At 47.3% G+C, this 22054-nt stretch overlaps 2 protein-coding genes across 2 annotated transcripts in view; one reads left to right on the top strand and one right to left on the bottom strand.

Moving 5' to 3' along the window:
• LOC137414229 (uncharacterized) overlaps positions 1-22054 on the top strand; it is a 193399-nt gene that overhangs the window by 89553 nt on the left and 81792 nt on the right. The window lies entirely within an intron of this gene.
• The window catches only part of LOC137413929 (growth factor receptor-bound protein 2-like), a 115321-nt gene that overhangs the window by 40714 nt on the left and 52553 nt on the right, over positions 1-22054 (bottom strand). Inside the window, exon 3 of the mRNA XM_078779441.1 lies at positions 7176-7298. Coding sequence (XP_078635567.1) covers positions 7176-7298 — 123 coding nt within the window. The remainder of the gene's footprint in view (positions 1-7175; positions 7299-22054) is intronic.

Genomic DNA, 22054 nt, shown 5'->3' with positions numbered 1-22054 from the left:
ACTGGCTTATATTATTCATGGTATACACCACATATAGTATTCAGTAGAACCACACTAGCTTATATTATTCATGATATACACCACATATAGTATTCAGTAGAACCACACTGGCTTATATTATTCATGATATCCACCACATATAGTATTCAGTAGAACCACACTAGCTTATATTATTCATGATATACACCACATATGGTATTCAGTATAACCACACTAGCTTATATTATTCATGATATACACCACATATAGTATTCAGTAGAACCACACTGGCTTATATTATTCATGATATCCACCACATATAGTATTCAGTAGAACCACACCAGCTTATATTATTCTGTGGCGGACACGAAAGCACTGACGTGGTGACATCACCCCGCACACCAAGTGGGGGTGGGCCACGCCCGGGAGAGAGGCGTGGCCTCACGATATACATGGGGCGCGCAGCCCTGAGCAGCTCAGTGTTACAGTGAGCTCTTGAATAAAGACTCTTACAAATTACCGCGTTGTCCGCTCCCTCCTTGCTTACAAGTAGCGTGCGTAACACCGCGCTTTACTGGTGACCCTCGACGTTGGATCTGCCGTAGCGATCCTTCCAAACACGACGCCATTGCCATGGCCAACAACGCGATGTCGGTTAAACTTCCCGAATTTTGGGAGGCACAGGCCGAAGTTTGGTTCGTCCAAGCCGAAGCCCAGTTTCAGCTTCGGCGCCTCACCGACGACGACACGCGCAACTGCCACGTCATCGCCTCCCTTGGGCCCGGCACAGCCGCTCGAGTTGTGTCCGTCCTTCGCCACCCACCGGACGGCCACAAGTACGAGGCACTCAAGCGGCTGCTCCTAGCCACGTTCGGCCTCACAGAGGACACATGGGCCGACCGCCTCCTGGATCTCCCCGAGCTCGGCGACACGCGCCCGTCGGTCCGAATGGACCATATGCTGTCGCTGTTGGGCGACGAAGCCCCTGGTTCTCTATTCCGGGCACTTTTCCGTCGCCAACTTCCAGCACAGGTACGCCTCGCGTTGGCCGGGACCGTGCTAACGAAACCCCGAGCATTGGCCGCCGTGGCGGACTCGGTGCGGCCCACCTCGTTTATCCCGAGGCCGATGCTGATCCACAGCATCAGCTTCCACAGCATACACAGCATGCTGATACGCACCTCGTGGCCGCCGCCACGCCCCGCCCACCGCCGCGGTGAAAACCGCCACCGCGGGGAAAACCGCCGGATCCACCGGCCTAGCTGAGCCAGCCACGCTCCTCCAGCTCCACCACCTGGTGCCGGTTCCACGCCAGGTTCGGCCACGAGGCTCGACAGTGTCATCCGCCATGCTCCTTCGACAGGTCGGGAAACGCCCGGGCCGGCGCTCGATAGTGGCAATGAGCGCCGGCCGTTCGAACAGCCTGCTGTTCATCACGGACACCTTATCCGGGCGCCGTTACCTGTGCGACACAGGAGCGCAGGTGAGTGTCGTTCCTGCCGGTACGTCGGACAAGCATGCCGCGGGCGGGGGCCCCGCGCTGCTTGCCGCAAACGGGACGCCCATCCGTACGTATGGAAAACGCTGCCTCTCTCTGCGGTTCGGAGGGCAGGTTTTCCGATGGTCGTTCGTCACCGCCGACGTGCCCATGGCATTGCTTGGCGCGGACTTCCTGTGCGCAAATGGGCTCCTGGTCGACGTAAAGCACAGACGTCTTGTCCAGGCCGAGACGTTCAGCTCGCTCGCTTGTGCGCTGCCCAGCTCGTCGAGCAGCCCACTGAGCGGCTCACCGAGCGGCTTGCCAAGCGGCTTGCTGAACGGTTCGGTTCCGGCCACGTTGATCTGTACGCTTCCGGCAGCGGACGAATTCACCCACCTCCTCGCCGGCTTCCCGGCCCTCACGCGGCCCACCTTCTCGGCGGGGGCTGTCAAGCACGGGGTGGCCCATCACATCCCCACCGTCGGGCCACCGGTCTACGCCCGGGCACGCCGCCTCGAGCCGACGAAGCTTGCGGTAGCAAAAGCGGAGTTCGCTACCCTGGAGCGACTCGGCATCGTTCGGCGCTCGGAGAGTGCTTGGGCGTCGCCGCTGCACATCGTGCCGAAGCCCGGCGGGGGATGCCGACCGTGCGGGGACTATCGCCGTCTCAATGACGCCACCACCCCCGACCGCTACCCCGTCCCCCACATTCAGGACTTTTCCGCCCGTTTGGCAGGCATGTCCTTCTTCTCGAAGGTGGACCTCACACGCGGTTACCATCAGGTCCCCGTCAGGCCGGAGGACGTCCCGAAGACGGCGGTCATCACGCCGTTCGGACTCTTCGAATTCCTGCGGATGCCCTTCGGTCTGAAGAATGCGGCTCAGGCGTTCCAGCGGCTGATGGACAGCGTCCTGCGTGACTTGGATTTTGTATACATCTACCTGGACGATATCGTCGTCGCCAGCGCGTCCCGCAAAGAGCACCTACACCACCTCCGCACGCTCTTCGAACGCCTGGGCCAGCATGGCCTGATTGTGAACCCCGCAAAGTGCCGGTTCGGCGTTGCCGAACTCGATTTTCTGGGGCACCGCGTCACCAGGCACAGAGCCGTCCCCCTGCCGGCCAAGGTGGAGGTGGTGAAGGGGTTTCCACGCCCCCGCACGATCAGGGGGCTGCAGGAGTTCCTGGGCATGGTGAACTTTTACCATCGGTTCCTGCCCCGTATCGCCCAGCTCCTGCGCCCCCTGCACGAAGCTCTCCGAGGTAAGCCGGGCAAAGGCGACGTCACCTGGACCGAGCAGATGGACGCGGCGTTCACAGGCGCGAAGCTCGCCTTGGCTAACGCCACCATGCTCGCGCACCCGGCGCCCGATGCGCCGATCGCCCTCACCACCGACGCCTCGGACTACGCGGTGGGCGCGGTGCACGAGCAATGGGTGCGTGGAGCTTGGCAACCGCTGGCGTTCTTTAGCCGGCAGCTTCGCCCGCCCGAACACCGTTACAGTACCTTCGACCGCGAGTTGCTCGGGCTTCACTTGGCGGTCAGGCACTTCCGCCATCTGCTCGAGGGCCGTGCGTTCACGGCCTTCGTCGACCACAAGCCGCTGGTCTTCGCGATGGGCAAGGTCACCGAGCCGTGGTCGGCCCGGCAGCAGCGTCACCTCTCGGCCGTGTCCGAGTACACGACGGACATCCAGCACGTCGCGGGGAAGGACAACCCGGTGGCGGATTGCCTTTCCCGGGCCGTCGCCCACGCAGTCCACCTCGGCATCGACTATGCCCGGATGGCAGCGGACCAGGCCGCTGACCCCGACGTCCAGGCCTTGCGGACCGCCGTCACGGGCCTCCGGGTCACCGAGGTGCCGTTCGACGGCGCGGGCGCGGCCCTCTTGTGCGATGTCTCCCTCGGGCGGCCTCGCCCCATCGTGCCCGCGGGCTGGCAGCGCCAGGTGTTTGACGCCATCCACGGCCTGTCCCACCCGGGCGCGAGGGCCTCCCAAAGGTTGATCGCCGACAAATTCGTCTGGCATGGCCTCCGGAAGGCCGTCCGCGGCTGGGCCAGGACGTGCCTCGCGTGCCAGCGCGCCAAGGTGCACGGGCACACCCAGGCCCCGTTGGCCCCGTTGGCCCCGTTTACGGTGCCGGAACGCCGGTTTGACCACGTCCACGTGGACCTGGTGGGACCTCTGCCCCCCTCGTGGGGTTTCACCCACGTCCTCACCATGGTGGACCGCACCACCCGGTGGCCGGAGGCCGTGCCCTTGGCGTCGACGACGGCGGCGGACGTCGTGCAGGCTTTCATCGCCACCTGGGTCGCCCAGTTCGGTGCCCCCTCAGACATCTCGTCCGACCGCGGCCCCCAGTTCACCTCGGAGCTCTGGGGGGCGGTCGCGCAGGGGCTCGGGGTCCGGCTGCACCGAACCAAGGCCTACCACCCCCAGGCTAACGGCCTGTGTGAGCGATTTCACCGCTCATTGAAGGCCGCGCTCCGGGCCACCCTCCGCGACGGCGGCTGGGTCGACAGGCTCCCCTGGGTCCTGCTGGGCCTCCGGACGGCGCCCAAGGAGGACCTGCGTGCATCCGCGGTGGAGTTGGTCTTCGGGCAACCGCTGCGGGTGCCGGGCGAGTTCCTCCCCGACTCCACGGCACCATGGTCCGCGGCACAGCAGCGCTCCACTCTGCAGGAGACCGCCCAGAGGTTCGCCCCGGTGCCGACGGCACGCCACGGGCACCCACCGACGCACGTCGCCCCGGAGCTTCGCACGGCGGAGTACGTCTTCGTCCGTCACGATGCCCATCGGACACCACTGCGGCCCCCGTACGACGGGCCTTTCCGCGTGCTGGAGACCGGGGTGAAGCACTTCACCCTGGACATCGGCGGTACTCCTGACCGCGTTTCTGTGGACCGCCTCAAGCCGGCCCACCTCGACGTGGACCATCCACCGCCGGTGGCCCGACCCCCGCGTCGGGGCCGCCCCCCTGCGGGCGGACCCCCGGCACCGTCCAGCCCCGCCGCCATGCCGCCCCCTGGTCCTGCACCCATCCCAGGGGCAGCCGGAGGCATCCCAGATGGCATCCCTGCATCCCAGACGCCGCCAGTCGCCAGGGGCGCTTCGGCCGGGTCATCCGTTTGCCCCGCAAACTGACCCTTCAGGTGCGCGGGGATTCTGGGGGGGCGCGTGTGGCGGACACAAAAGCACTGACGGGGTCACATCACCCCGCACACCAAGTGGGGGTGGGCCACGCCCCGGAGAGAGGCGTGGCCTCACGATATACACGGGGCGCGCAGCCCTGAGCAGCTCAGTGTTACAGTGAGCTCTTTAATAAAGACTCTTACAAATTACCGCGTTGTCCGCTCCCTCCTTGCTTACAAGTAGCGTGCGTAACACCATGCTTTAATTCATGATATACACCACATATGGTATTCAGTATAACCACACTAGCTTATATTATTCATGATATACACCACATATGGTATTCAGTATAACCACACTAGCATATATTATTCATGATATACACCACATATAGTATTCAGTAGAACCACACTAGCTTATATTATTCATGATATACACCACATATAGTATTCAGTAGAACCACACTAGCTTATATTATTCATGATATACACCACATATAGTATTCAGTAGAACCACACTAGCTTATATTATTCATGATATACACCACATATAGTATTCAGTAGAACCACACTAGCTTATATTATTCACGATATACACCACATGTAGTATTCAGTAGAACCACACTAGCTTATATTATTCATGATATACACCACATATGGTATTCAGTAGAACCACACTGGCTTATATTATTCATGATATACACCACATATGGTATTCAGTAGAACCACACTAGCTTATATTATTCATGATATACACCACATATAGTATTCAGTAGAACCACACTAGCTTATATTATTCATGATATACACCACATGTAGTATTCAGTAGAACCACACTAGCTTATATTATTCATGATATACACCACATATGGTATTGTTGCGGATATGAGGACTGTATTTTTTTTATTGTGTGCTTTATTATTATTATTGTTTATTCTGCGCCTCCTGCCTCCGGAGTTGTGTAAAGGTAAAAAGGGCGTCTCGGTAGTTATTCCATGAAACACCACATTGCAGGACCGGATAAAACCCTTGTTCAGTAGCCTATATCTTATTATGTGTTTTAGGGTAAGGCCTTGTCGTCCATTAACATGACACTCCATTGCACCGAGTAAAAGAGATAGATTCCCTTCATTCCCATTCCCCAAAACCTCCATTTTCCCCTTTCGTAATGGCCAAGCCTCAATTTGGCAATTACATCCCCTCCAAAGCCGCCATTGACCACGAGGCAGGGTTGGGGAAGAAAGGCGGGTCTCCACCTCGTCATAGAGGGGAGGAGTAAGTCGGCCCCGCTCATCCAACCCAGAACGAGGGGTTTGGCTTGAGAGGGTGGAGAGAGAATGCTTGGGGGAGGTTCGCAAAGGGTGAAGGGCGGGGCCTATATAACCCACCGTGGGGACGCTCCCAGAAGGAGACAAGCAAAGGAGACAAGCAAAAGAGACAAGCAGATGAGTCCAAGAGAGTTGCAAAAAGGTCCAAGGCTGAGCTGAGCTGCGTGGTGAGGTGCAAAGGAAAGAGCTGGGTCGTCAGAGCAGAGCTGAGTTGTGAGGTCCAACAGCAGAGGTCATCCAGGGAAGCGCAAAAGCCTGCGATTCGTCACCTTGCTCACCAGCGGCAGCGTCTACAGCAGCAGCAGCAACAACGCTCGCCAGCCGCTTAGGGGCCTGGACGGCAGTTCGGAGCAGGGCCGCGAAGGAACGGCGGCTGCAGAACGTGCGGATCGTGCTGCCGGACCCAGTGGACTTTCCTCTCCCTCCAGTCAATCCACTCTGCAATTCCCCGCGTGAGTCTGTGTCTTCGTTTGTTCTGTCCTGGGTATTAAGTAAGCCTGTTAGATAAGCTAGTAATTTGCACTGTGTCGCCTGCGTCTCATGTCCCCTGTAAATAATCGTGACTGTTCTTCTTGCTTGTGTATGTGTACATAATAAACCCCGTTACTCTTCTGTACGTCTTCTTCTTCCTCTTTGCATTCGGTCGCTTTAGAGTTTTCCAGATTGAGTATCTGTGGCGCGATACGGCCAACGTTTGGGTGAATCGGGTGAATCGGGTTTAGTCGGGGAACAACTGTTCGGCCGCGGTTACACCACCGCTCGGTAAAAAACAACAACATCTAATCCGCGGACCGTAACAGTATTAAGTAGAACCACACTAGCTTATATTATTCATGATATACACCACATATGGTATTCAGTCTAACCACACTAGCTTATATTATTCATGATATATACCACATATGGTATTCAGTAGAACCACACCGGCTTATATTATTCATGATATACACCACATATAGTATTCAGTAGAACCACACTAGCTTATATTATTCATGATATACACCACATATGGTATTCAGTAGAACCACACTAGCTTATATTATTCATGATATACACCACATATGGTATTCAGTAGAACCACACTAGCTTATATTATTCATTTTAAAATTTTAAGCATTGAGAAACTAAATCAATGTTTTAAGCATTCTTACAGTAGAAGTCCTAAGGTACAAGGAGTTCAAATGTTCAGACAAATTGAGAATTCAAATTACATTCGTTGTTGAGGGAGCATACTCATAACTTGCTTTGCCTTACTTGACTGAGAGAGAGAAATCTCCAGGAGACGTTTCGCTTTCTCGTACTAGAAAGGCTCCGTCATGCCTTTGCCGACTCAGCAGCTCCTCCGCTTTGGCTCGCGATGTCCTCCCATGGAACCAACTGTCAAAGAACACAAGGCATTCCATTGTTATCTCTGTCTTATCTTCATGCACTCAAATGTTTTCCTATTTTTTCTTACTTCTTTGTTACTTTCTGTTCAGCTCAAAAAAAAATTCCTGAAGATATCATGTTACATTGTGTCTGTTGCGGATCTCCGACGTCGGCCTTTCCCTTATCAAGGGGGGATTAATCCCCTTGTCTTTTATCTGGCCGACGCGATCCCGAAGTTATCACGTTCCTTCCGGTCAGTGTTAAATAGGGTTGTTGGTCGAACTTAGTCCTATTACCTAAGTACTAACACCGACCATGAAGCAAGGAAATAACTCCCGCCAGAATCACGGATATTGATGGAATAAGCCGAGCGGATAGCAATCCGCGATCCGAGCTGTTAACCAATGACTAGACCCGATTATAGCAGTTCCGAATCGTGCCACGCTTACCCAATTGAGAAAAGACGAGGACGATTGAATTAGGAAGAAACCAGGAACAACAAGGCAATTTATTCACAATGTACAAAGAAGAGGAAAAGAAAGAATGTACAAGGAAGAGGAAGAAAAAGGACACAGGGCAGCCTTAGACAGTCTTACTTATCCCTTGGACTCGGGCCCGTTCGCTCTCAGACTCGGTCTCAGACTCAGACTCACGCGGAGATGCAGATGGTCGGGTTGAGGATCCGGCGATGGCGTTCACAGCTCGTCCGGTCCCCGACTCGTATCAGCAGACGATGGTGGACGGCAGGCAGCTCTCCGCGTAGCGTAGGTGCGAGCGGACAATTATATCGGGGAAATGGTAAGCTGGGCTGTCGGCGACTTCGTTAACTCTTGGCCGCGTATGTAATAGGAATACGGGTGTTTGGATGTTTGCGCACCGCTAGCCCAAGCCGAATTCTCAACCAGTGATCCCCGACAAACCCTTCACAATGGCGTGTTCCTCCAACAAATGTCATTCAACGCCAATCGTACAAGTTCTTTCGCACAACCAACGCGCTCGCCCCCTCAAGTCCTTCTCATCACTGCCGTGGAACTCAACTCGTAACTCGATACTTGAACCAGCCCCTCTCTCTCTCCCCATGCATAACTCGAGTCCTCCCCTCATAACTCGTTACAATCAGGACCCTGGCTCATAACTGAAGGTCAAGCGCCTCTCTCTTCCCGCTCATAACTCGGGTGGGAGGCCTCGCGGAAGGGGTTATATTGCCACGCCCAGCGAAACCCTCTCGAAGCTCTAGCCACACCCTGTCAGGCGATCTCACCTCAGCCCTGGTTGGCTGGTGATGGCTTACCAGCTCCGCCTTGATGGCCGCTTGACGTGGCCTCACCTCCATCCTTGCGCTCCACCCCCTTTTCGGGCCTTACCTCGTGGCCTTTGGGCTGGTTTGAGCGGAAGCCCAGCAAGGTTGCGAACGCTGCTGGCAACCTAAAGGACGAGGGCGAGTACAGACTGGCTATCTCTTAATGGCGTCGTTGGAAGGGAGGCTGTAAAAATGAACGAAGGGGGCCTACTCTTATTTGTTTTACACCACGCAGATGCAACTACTGGACATGGCCTTATCTAAACACATACTAAGAAATAACTACCGTCCTTAGGTGACCTACGTGTTGCTTGCGGCCTATCTATGGGGTGCAACCTTTAACCTTTAATGATGTTGTATTTACAAGTGTGGGTTCTCAAAACCGCAACATGTCTTTTTGGCATTGTTTCCTAAAAAACATTTTATCGTGGTAAGTTTTTAATGCAGAAATATTTGTCCATAATTTGTTTATTTAAACGTTTGTAACTTGACAAAGTGTTGTGTTGTTGTATGTCTGTATTATAGCTTTTACTACTTTTTTCATGTTATTTTTGCACTAATTTGCACATTTTATACCCCAATTCTCAACTGAACATTCACTTCCATTACTTCACCCTGTTATTCTCTCACCCATGGAACTGAATCCCTGTTTGTTGTCTCTTGTGCCTCACACTTGTCCTTCATCAGTGCTGCTCTTCGTCCCCTCATAGTTTCTCCAAAGCCCACTCCTGTTCTCTTCTAACTTTGCTAACCCTGTCCTCCTCCAGTCCCTTTCCATTCTGATACTCATCTACTCAAATGCGATGTCTCCCTGTCCCCCTAGTAGGAGGCCATTCAATATTGACGTTGACATTTTATTGTAGACATGTAAAAATAATAGTTCAAATCTGAAATATTATGCAATGGAATTGTCTACCCAGGGTGGGTTATAGAGGAAGTGACATCAGCACTACTCACAGTATTCTCAGTAAAATGAAGATGGCAGTAAACCTAATGATGCGTGCTGTGAATCACAGGTGTTCCTTCTGAAGGAGAACATCAACTAGTTTAAGTTCACTGGGGACTGTGCACAATTTGGTGATGCATGTCTTTCACACACTTGCATTCATTAATTATGCAGTGACTTCGACCTGTTCACGAATGAATGCCCATGAATCGATGAGTGATCTTGAACATCCAATTTCTCACTCATGCAAACGTGTTGAAGAGCTAATTTTGGAGAGTTGCTGGATTACTAAATGTGAAATTGCATGTGGTTGGCAGGATGGCCTAGAGGTATGCACACTTGCTTCAAAGTTGTTTAGCCTGGGTTTGAATCCTAACACAGGTATATAAAATGCCATCCTTGTGTTTCACAGGCAGGATAATCCATCAATGTGGGTGCAGTCCCACAGATGAACGTTATACAGGCATCCCATCTGCCAGCATTAGTTGGTGGACATTAAAGATCCCACTGTGTCCTTCAGAAAAATGCACAATATGGAAAATGCAGAAAAATGCACTCTGAACAAGTTCCAAATTCCTAAACTAACTACTGCTGGGAAGACTATGACAAACCATCCTGTGTATAACCCTTGCCAATAGACTGCGTCAGCAACACCGACGCTCTTTAAGAGACTGCGGTACATCAGAATCAGTAAAGAAATTGGATGTCAGTGTTGTAAGTGTGGAAACATTCCTTCTCACTTGAAATTAACCTAGAAAGCATCTGAAAATGCGAAGCCCATCCGTGTCGCTTTGTATTCACACTTCTTCTTCCGTATGCTAAACGTGACAAAAACAGCTAAAGAAAATACATAAAATTGACAATTTTAGGCGATCTTGACCTTTTGACCTCCAAAATAATATGCAAACCCTGCTCAAATTTCAAGTCAATCGGATGAAAAATGACGTTTTTATGCAACATTGAACTTTGACCTTTTGATCTATAAAAAAAAAAATTGGCTTGTTGCTTTTGATTCGTGAACCAATCCAGTGATACAATATGCAAATTCTTAAAATTTTAGTTCAATTGGACAAAAATTTACAATTTTATTTGATGCTGACCTTTGACCAAGTTACTCGTATTAATTTGTCTCCATATTCTCATAAAGCTTTGTTGAAAATTTGATGACAAAGTGCAAATAGTAAATTGAAATTTCAGGTAAATTGGATGAAAATTGATGATTTTAGATGACGCTGAACTTTGACCTTGTGACCTTTTGACCAAATTATTAATTTGCTTTCTCCATATTCTCATAAAGCTTTGTTGAAAATTTGATGACAAAGTGCAAATGGTAAATTGAAATTGCAGGTCAATTGGATGAAAATTGATGATTTTAGATGACGCTGAACTTTGACCTTGTGACCTTTTGACCAAATTATTAATTTGCCTTCTCCATATTCTCATAAAGCTTTGTTGAAAATGTTATGACAAAGTGCAAATGGTAAATTGAAATTGCAGGTCAATTGGATGAAAATTGATGCTTTTCGATGATTTGACCTTTCGACCTTTTGACCAAATTATTAATTTTTCTTCTCAATATTCTCATAATAAAGTTTTTATTTTATTTTATTTGTTGACAAAAGTTCAAATGGTAAATTGAAAAATTGCAAGTCAGTTGGATGAAAATTGATGATTTTAGATGACACTGACCTTTGATCTTTTGACCAAATTATTAATTTGGCTTCTCCATATTCCCATAATAAAGCTCTGGTGAAAATTTTATGGCAAATGGTAAATTGAAATTGCAGGTCAATTGGATGAAAATTGATGATTTTAGGTGACGCTGACCTTTGATCCTTCGACCTTTTGACCAAATTATTGATTTTTCTTCTCGATATCTTATTATAATAGAGCAAACGTATATAGTGTAGCAGCATAGCAAACCTGTTGTGCATTTTGTGATACAAGCACCAAATTTGGCACAAATGTACATTAATATGTTGCGAACATTGTGTGGTCAGCAATGAAGACGAGAGTCTGAATTACATGTATGCAAAAGACCTTGTGAACCAGTGAAGCAAATACACGGGTAAGCATGAATTAAATCTAGGGCATGATATAATTTCCATGATGTTTACCTCTACACTCAATGGTGGAAGGAGGTAATGTTTTGATCCCAGCTTGTCTGTATGTCTGTTTGTCTGTTAGTCCACAAAATTCCAGACAAAGCTTGTAGTAGTGGTAGTTGTAGTGGTAGTGGTGATAACAGATATTGTTATATAGAACTGAACTTATATTATTATTACATGCAGAAAATAACTTCATTTCTATATGCCCTGCAGTGGACAGGTTAATTGGTTTATGCACTGAAGGGGTCACCCTGGTGTGCACTGCTGTGTTCTGCCTCACTGAGTTGTTCAGGTATGATGTACTCAGCACAAGCTTCCGGTCTGCCCGGAGGTGGGGGTGCGGGGCCTGTCACGGAACGTCAAAACAAACGGCCTGCCGGGGCCGCCCAAAAGTCGGGCGTGAGGGGCGCGTCCACTAATGGAACGCCTCTCGCTTCCCAGATCGAGGGCCACGTGGTCAGGAGAACCTCGTCCCTTCCGGTCACACTTTGCCTATCGGCCGGCCTCGAAGACCGAAATTGTGACGGTGTCACCCGAAAAATTTGAAATTACGAAATTTGAAAAAATTTGAAAAAAAAAATTACGGAATTTCAAGTGGCCCAATATCTGAAAATGTTCGCAACATATTAATGTACATTTGTGCCAAATTTGGTGCTTGTTTCACAAAATGCACAATTCTTTTGAATATTTGGGCTAAGCCGCCCCACTAATATGGTTAAGTTTGTTTATATGCGACAAAAAGGTCGCTTCTTCTTCAAATAAAATTAACACCCAAAACACAGTCCGTGAACTCTTAATTATTACGTTTAGACTGCTGAGACCTCTCAGACCTTTGATGGCCCTTTAAATCCCTTAAGACCATGAAGACCCTTTAAATCCCCCAAGACCCTGAAGACCCAAAATATCCTTAAAGACCCTGAAGACCTAAATGGCCCAGAAGACCCAAAAGACCCCGATGACCCAAAACATCCCAAAGACCCAAAAGATTATTAAAGACTCAGAGGAACAAAAAGACCCTGAAGACTCAAAACATCCCAAAGACCCAAATGATTATTAAAGACTCAGAGGAACCAAAAGACCCTTAAGACCAAAAAGCCCCTGTCGAGCCAAAAGACCCAGAAGACCCAAAACACCCCAAATGGCCCAGAAGACCCAACAGACCCCGAAGACCCAAAACACCCGAAAGACCCAGAAGACCCAAAACACCCTGAAGACCCAAAACACCCTGAAGACCCAAAACACCCCGAAGACCCAAAACACCCCAAAGACCCAAAAGTCCCTGTAGAGCCAAAAGACCCTGAAGATCCCGAAGACCCAAAACACCCCAAATGGCCCCGAAGACCCAAAACACCCCAAAAGACCCCGAAGACCCAAAACACCCCAAAGACCCAAAACACTCCAAAGACCCAAAAGACACCGAAGACCCAAAAAGACCCCAAAGACCCAAAACACTCCAAAGACCCAAAAGACACCGAAGACCCAAAAAGACCCAGAAGACCCAAAATACCCCAAATGGCCCCGAAGACCCAAAACACCCCAAAGACCCCGAAGACCCAAAACACCCCAAAGACCCAAAACACTCCAAAGACCCAAAAAGACCCCAAAGACCCAAAACACTCCAAAGACCCAAAAGACACCGAAGACCCAAAAAGACCCCGAAGACCCAGAAGACCCAAAATACCCCTAAGATCCCAAAGACCCAAAACACCCTGAAGACCCCAAAGACCATTAATGACCCTTTAGACCCAAAAGACCCTTAAATACCCCAATAACCAAAATACCCCAAAGACCCTTAAAGACCCAGAGGAAACAAAAGACCCTTAAGACCTAAAAGCCACTGAAGACACCGAAGACCCAGAAGACCCCAAAGACCCAAAATACCCTTAAAGGCCCAGAGGATCCAAAAGACCCTGAAAAACCAAATGGCCCCGAAGACCCAAAACACCGTGAAGACCAAAAAGACCCTTTGACACTGAAATGGTCAAAGATGCCTATCCCTCTGAAACGACGTGGTGAGGCGCACGGAGCACGCTGAGCGAGTCATGCTAGTTCTCATAATAAAGCTTTGTTGAAAATTTGATGACAAAAGCTCAAATGGTTAAAAAAAAAAAAAAATTGTGGCCCTGACCGACACACAGACACAGAAGTGATTGCAAAACCTCGTCTCCTCTGAGCGGGAGATGGGCTAACAAAGTTAATGTAAGATGAGTTCCAAAAAAAACTTGTGTCCAGCAGACCAAAGAGGACCTCTGAACTCGAGTGGAAACGGGCTCATAAGTTCTAAATGATCTCCATGCATTCATGAATTGTCAACTTATAATTTTCATATTTTTCGACCACTAATAGAACAACGCGGTGGCATCAGTTTTACAAATTATGAAGATGTCATAGCACATGTTCTGAAAAGGTTATGAACATGTTCCAAGCACGTCTTAACAAATGGAGTATTCGTACTACCACAGCGATGGGACAAGTGCGCGCATGCAGCAGAATACCTTGAGAAATCAGGGAAGTTTCAACAACTTCCCTGGACTTTTCGATGTTTTAGAATAAATATTAAAGTATACCTCTACCTGGGAAATGACTGCCTGACTGATGATCATCTTCAATTGAATCACCCCGTGCTTGTTATAGTCTGGAATTCCAAGACATGGCATCGTCATAAACAGTAAACATTCATTCTTTTCAATCCTCATTTGAACCAAGAATAGATTTCTGAAAGCAAGTATCAATTTCCTAAACCAAGAATCGATTTCCTAAACCAAGAATCTATTTCCTAAACCAAGAATCGACTTCCTAAACCAAGAATCGATTTCCTAAACCAAGAATCGATTTTCTAAACCAAGAATCGATTTCCTAAACCAAGAATCTATTTCCTATACCAAGAATCGACTTCCTAAACCAAGAATCGATTTCCTAAAGCAAGTATCGATTTCCGAAAGCAAATATCGATTTCCAAAACCAATAATCAATTTGCTAAAGCAAGTATCGATTTTCTAAAGCAAGTATGGATTTCTTAAAACAAGAATCGATTTCCTAAAGCAAGAATCGACTTCCTAAACCAAGTATCGATTTCCTAAACCAAGAATCGATTTGCTAAACCAAGAATCGATTTCCTAAACCAAGAATCGATTTCCTAAAACAAGAATCGATTTCCTAAACCAGGAATCGACTTCCTAAACAAAGTATCGATTTCCGAAAGCAAATATCGATTTCCTAAACCAAGAATCTATTTCCTAAAGCAAGTATCGATTTCCGAAACCAATAATCGACTTCCTAAATCAAGAATCGACTTCCGAAACCAAGTATCGATTTCCTAAACCAAAAATCGATTTGCTAAAGCAAGTATCGATTTTCTAAAGCAAGTATGGATTTCTTAAAACAAGAATCGATTTCCTAAAGCAAGAATCGATTTCCTAAAGCAAGAATCAATTTCCCAAACCAAGAATCGATTTCCTAAACCAAGAATCGATTTCCTAAACCAAGAACTGATGGTATTTTCACCTTCCTTGAAAACACCGATTCCAGAAATGTTTCAATCGAGGTATATGCTTTACATTCATGTGAATATAAACTATTCCGTGGTTATCCTTGACAGGATAAATCACCAACCTTTTGTGGAAGGAATCTGTGATCCACAACTGGTGATGAACGTTTTTACAGCCAATGGTTTATCTTGTATGGGTCATATTTTTTACGCACAGACCAATTTAAAACCAAAGCAACCCTCAAGCTAGGCAGGAATTTAGAATTTGGCCGAGTTGTACACGGCCTACTTTTTTCAAAAGGTTGCATGGCATCTTGATAGTCCACAAGATAGCAAGTGAGACAGCTGACTGTCTAATGTCTTCTCCAATGGAAAGCATACTTATATCTGCGACACCCTGCCTGTATCTTCTCCAAGCACCAGGATGACAATTTATAGTCCGGCCTCAAAATGAATCCAGATGAGACAGATGAAAGGCAAGTACTCCACTTCTGAGCTATCTTTTTGGCCCTTTGTGCTGGTAACCTGGCCAAATTCAAAACACAAGCACACCATCCGTTCAATTTTATTAACTGCTTCTGCAGCCTCGTTTTGCAGTCCATTGATTGTTTGCATCTAAAGGAGTTCTAATATTATTTGTTTAAGTGGATTCAACTAAAACAATGTTTTAAATGAACGATTCAGCAACATTTTCGAGAGAACAGACTGTTCTGCACAAAAGAGCAATGCACCTACTAATATGAGGCAGCTGCATGAAACAATGTAAGGCATTGAAAATGGTTTCAGGTGTATAGTTGCATACTTCTTGGAGCTGTAAACAGTGTAACCCTGCAGGTTTGCAAAGCATACACCTTGTACAAAACCACTCCGTTGCTGCCCATTCCGCAAATCCGCAACCCATTCCGCAAGAAAATGCAAACACTCATTGGTGGAAAGATTGACTTGTTCTGTGATTTTCGGAGTGCGACCAGGATGCTTTTACCCACACTAATATATATTTTATATAAATGAACAGGATTATAATTAATTAATTGACATGTGGGAAAATTACGCGCCCATACCAGCTCCGAGCACTGGTACGACTCACGAGAGCACCCGGGTTCGATTCCTGGTCTGAGCGTGTAATTTTCCAACATATGTCAATTAATAATATATATTTACATCTATACTTTCACCTTGCATCACTATACCCCAACAACCAATAATCTTATTTCCCACCACGCAATAAAGCTTGATTATATTTGTCTGAATGCGAAATTATTAAAATACAGGGTGGTCCAATATAATCTATCAACAATTTTGAACCCCTATAATTGTATTGCTAAGACAAAATCAAACAAAAAATTTATAGGATATTGATACATATTTTAAGTTTTTATGACAAATTTTATGCAACTCAACCAGAGAACATTCGAGACCTGAAAGAGTGGGTTCAAGCAGCTTTGGGAAAAATGCAGTTGGATTGCAACAGGTTGAAAATGCTTTGCTTAAGAATGATGGAAATCATGTTGCAATTCATAACTAATTTTATATACATCTGATTTCAATAAAATTTGTATCCTAAAAACTTGAAATATTTATCAATATCCTTTAAAAATCCTTGAAATGTATCAATATCCTTTAAAACATTGTTTGATTTTGTTTCTTAACAAAATAATTATAGGGATTCAAAATTGTGGATACATTATTGGACCACCCGGTGAACCATGAACCTGTTAGATAAAAGATAATGGCTGTAAATATTGGTCCCACCTTGGTGTCTTTCACAAGAATGGGTCTTTAGACCTTTGCTAAATTATATGTATGAAGCAAGTGGATGGTTCAACATGATCACAATCATGATTTGAAGCTATAATCATGATTTGAAACTAAAGCATGATTTGAAGCTGCAATCATGATTTAAAGCTACAACCATGATTTGAAGCTACAACCATGATTTGAATTCTGGCACATTTTGTTCTGGCCAGGATTGCGACGAGATGTGGCGGAATTCTGTAAACCTTGTCATTCTTGTCAGCTGGTGGGCAAACCTAATCAGAAAACCCCAACAGCGACTTTAAAACCGATTCCATCTTTTGAAGAACCATTAAGCCGGGTAATTATTGACTGTGTAGGTCCTTTACCTAAAACTAAGGCTGGATATCAGTATTTGCTGACCATCATGTGCACTTCCACAAGGTTCCCAGAAGCGGTGCCTCTTAGGAAAATTACTGCGGCAGTTATTACGAAGGCCTTGATTAACTTTTTCACCCTGGTTGGCCTACCTAAGGTCATCCGGTCTGATCAGGATTCCAACTTCATGTCAAAGCTTTTTCAGCAAGTGGTACACCTGTTGGGAGTGAATCAAGTGATGTCAAGTACTTACCATCCCAAGACCCAAGAGGCCATGGAAAGGTTTCACCAGACATTAAAGAATGTGATCAGCACTTCCTGCTTTGAATGTGACAAGGATTGGGACGAGGGAATACCCTTATTGCTGTTTGCTCTGACGGTGGCCAGACGGAAGCCAAACAGTTCAATCTTGGTTTCATCAGACCACAGAATCTTGTTTCTCACAGTCTAATAGTCCTTTACGTGCTTTTTTGCAAACTCCAAGCGGGCTTTCATGTGTCTTTCACTGAGGAGAGGCTTCCGTCTGCCACTCTGCCACAAAGCCCAGATCAGTGGAGTGTTGCAGTGATGGTTGTCCTTCTGGAAGTTTCTCCCATCTCCACACAGGATCTCTGGAGCTCAGCCAGAGTGACCATCGGGTTCTTGGTCACCTCTCTTACCAAGGCCCTTCTCCCCCGATTGCTCAGTTTGGCCAGATGGCCAGCTCTAGGAAGAGTCCTCGTTGTTCCAAACTTCTTCCATTTAAGAATTATGGAGGCCACTATGCTCTTGGGAACCTTAAATAAAGCAGACATTTTTTTTGTAGGCTTCCCCAGATCTGTGCCTCGACACAATCCTGTCTCTGAGCTCTGCAGGCAGTTCCTTCGACCTCATGGCTTGGTTTTTCCTTTGATATGCATTGTCAGCTGTGAGACCTTGTATAGACAGGTGTGTGCCTTTCCAAATCATGTACAATCAATTCAATTTACCACAGATGGACTCAAATCAAGGGGTAGAAACATCTCAAAGATGATCAAGTGAAATGGGAGGCACCTGAGCTAAATTTCAAGTGTCATAGCAAAGGGTATGAATACTTACGTCAATGTGATATTTCAGTTTTTTCTTTTTAATAAATTTGCAAAACTTTCTAAAATCCTGTTTTCTCTTTGTCATTATGGGATATTGAGTGGAGATTGATGAGGGAAAAAATGAATTTAAACGATTTCAGCATAAGGCTGCAACAAAACAAAATGTGAAAAAAGTGAAGGGGTCTGAATACTTTCTGAATGCGCTGTATCCCATCTCGTTTTCAGTTGTCATACCTTCCTCCCGTCCATGGTACACTGAATATTGTGGTGAAGCAGTTGCCCTGAAACAACTTGCCTTCTCATCATGGAAGGCAAATTCAATGGAAGGCAATCTCCGTTCTTTTTGCAGAGCTCGGAACAAGTGTGTGTCTACCCTCAGGAGATCCAGGAAGCACTATCTCTCCACTCTCAAGACTGAACTGTCAAACCTGTCTCCTTCCTCCAAATCCTGGTGACATCTGGTCAAATCTGTTTCTGGTGTTTGTTTCCCCTCCATCCCCTCCCTTACCTCAAACGGCTACACAGCTGACTCCAAACGTGAAAAAGCTGAATGCCTCATCTCTGTGTTTGCCTTAAAATCTTGTGTCCCAAACCCGTCTCTCTCTGTACCCATCATACCCAGCTACTCCAGGACTCTGTGTCCTTCTCTCCTGACAAGGTGGATAAGTTTATGTCAAACCTTGACTGATTCTGCAACTGGACAAACGGCATCAGCCCACGGGTCCTAAAATCCTGCTCTGCCGCTCTTTCACACCCTCTCTCAGTTCTCTTCACCCGCTCTTTTGCTCACGGTTATCTGCCATCAGCTTGGAAATCTGCCAACATTACTGCTTTACCCAAAAATGGTGCAAAAACAGATCCTTGCAACTACAGACAAATCAGCCTGCTCCCAATTATCAGCAAAGTCATGGAATCCATCATTGCTTCAGATATCAAATCCTTCCTCTTCACCAATGGCTTGATCTCTGATCATCAACTTGGATTCAGACCAGGTCATTCTACTCTGGACATGCTGCTTCTGCTGTCTCAACAATGGATGGAGGTCCTCAATGTCAAACAGCAAATTAGAGCTGTCTCCCTTGACATATCACGTGCCTTTGATATGGTCTGGCACCCCGCTCTGCTCACCAAACTCTCCTCTTATAGTATCCATTGAAATCTCCATGCATGGGTTGCGTACTTCCTCTCTCGTCACAGCCAATGTGTGGCCCTGAATGGAATTCTCTCTTCTCCCATTCCTGTTCAGGCTGGAGTTCCCCAAGGCAGTGTTCTGGGCCCTGTGCTTTTTTCTGGTCTTAATCAATGATCTCTTCGACTCTCTGGAAAATCCTCTCTATCTCTTTGCTGATGATTCCACTCTCTGCCACTCCATACCTCATTCCTCAGATCGGCAGGCAGCAGCCTCCTCACTCTCTGCAGACCTGGACAAAATCACAGACTGGTCAAACAAGTGGAACATGTCTTTCAATCCAGACAAATCTCATACTCTCACGATGTCTCTCTGAAAAGACTGTCTGGACAACCCTCCCATCCACTTTCTGAACAACCCTCTCCAAGAAGTTCTGTCACTCAAGCTTTTGGGTCTCACTATTTGCCATGATCTTTCCTAGGAAAACCACATTTCCAAGCTGGCCTCCAAACCCAGTCACCGACTGGGCATCCTCTGTCATGCGAAGTCCTTCCTTGGCACACATGAGCTCCTCACCACATACAAGGCTTTCATCTGCAGCTCAATAAAATACTGCTCTCCCCACTGGGCTGGTGCTCCCGTCTCACACATAGCTCCGCTTCACGCTGTTGAAGCGTTCAGAATCATTGGAATCTCCTGCGATGAAGCTGATTCTGAGGGCCTTTCACTCACTCACCACAGGCAGGTTGGTGGTTTTTCTGTCCTCTACCGATTCCTCTCCGTCCTAGCTCCCCCAGCTCTGTCTGTGTTCTGTCCCCCAAATATTCCTTCAGGTCGCACAAGATCTGCCAGCATAGTAAGGGCATTTTATGAGATATTTCACAAATCTGTTAACTAAATTGTTACCAAAAAATTTCTTCACCAATATGTTTGTAAAGGTGTGTAATAACATGTGTTAAAATGTTGAAGTTCAACTCCCGTGGGAAACCCAGAAAAAAAGCTGTTGAATTCGAGTAACGAAAAATTATTTTCGAGTCGTTTGAAGGTTTCTTCAAACCTTTGCTCAAACACTGGCACTACTGGGTCTGAGTGTCTGGCTCCCATCTTCCCATCAGCCACCTTCTCCATGAAGGTCTTCATGTCACCACGCTCCTCCTCAGTGAAGGCAAGTTTCATGATGTGTTGATAGATGGCTGCATCGATGAGGAGGTGAACACGGATTGCCTTGTCAAAACATCCTCCATCCATGATGTGGTTGGCTGTCGTACTTCCAGGATAGATCAACTGGATCACATCTAGTAGTCCAGAATCTTCCATGATGTTACCCATTGATCCAAGATAAGACTTCAGCAGGTGAAAACCACCCAACCTTGGAATGACGGGTAGATTTGCCTGCTTTATTATATTCACAGCCTTCAGCCAAATCGGAAGATCAAAGGTCACCATAGCGACCCCAGCGTGCCGTATGCACTCTTTCAGAGTGGTGAAGATGGTGTTGAGGTCATTAGGGTCTCCTTCAATAACTGGGAGGAACTCGATCTGTGTGCTCTGCTTTGCATCATTAGCATGGATTCTCTTCATCCAGCCATTCCAGTTGGAGTGTGGGAACTCAGGATCGTTGGCTTTGATCACCCACCCCGCTGCCCAGAGTGTGTCACCTGGAGTGAGGAGTGGCTGATCATGAGCCAGGGAGGAGGAAAGCTCAGCGAGGGGGAGAAACATGATCGCGTTCATTCCTATCTGTTTCCTGTTCGTAAATGGAATAATCTTTACTTCAGTTCCTCTCAGGATCTTAGCTTTGTCGAGTGCCTTCAACTTCACCCGGGGGAAAGCTGCTGTTGTCTGTGGATCTGGCAAAGGTGGTGCCGGAGAGGTGACTTCGATCCAACCCATTGAGTGAAAGGGAGTGTTTCCGTGAATAGAGACAATGTTTAAATCTATATTGTCTCCAACAAACTGAGTGACTGCATTGTTTGTTTCCCCAACCTCCATAAAGACCACCTGATCATTACTTGACAATTCACTTTCACTGGCTGGCACTTTGGCTGTCATCACTGATTGATCCTCAAGCGCAGCATCAACCGCAACCTCATCATTGATCTGTTCATCGGTTTCCTCGACAATGGTGTCAAGAGTGCCAGAAGTATCTGGAACATGATCTCCACTCCTACTATTAAGGAAGCAGTATTTGTAGTTTTGTGTCTCCGTGTAAGACTCAGTGTATCCCAGCCGGTGGAACTTGTTGAGCATCCATTTTGACCCAAATCTATGATCAAGTTGTATGGCAAGCCCCATTTGGTGTGGCAATACTCCAGACCGAGGTCGACAGGCCTTAATAAAATTCTGCCCCCAAACGGCAACTCTTTCGTCTGTCTTGACAATCGGTCTCAAGAACATCTGAAGGCTTGCAGGAACAAGTGTCAGCTGACTATCGATGTCAGTCATACTGTGTGTGGTGGGGTATGACTTTGGACCTAAATCAATCAAGGCAATATCATTGGATATGAACTTGAGTGCCGTCTTTATGATCTGAGTCTTCTCATCTCCATGGTCAAGATTAGCATGATGCCCTCGCAGAATATTGTCGGTGCCATCTTTGAGACAGAGTACATCTGC

The sequence above is a fragment of the Myxine glutinosa genome, chromosome 5, assembly GCF_964187855.1.
Source record: "Myxine glutinosa chromosome 5, kmMyxGlut1.1, whole genome shotgun sequence".
Lineage (NCBI taxonomy): Eukaryota > Metazoa > Chordata > Myxini > Myxiniformes > Myxinidae > Myxine > Myxine glutinosa.
Note: the sequence above shows the minus strand (reverse complement) of the source record. Positions and strands in the feature narration are given on the sequence as shown.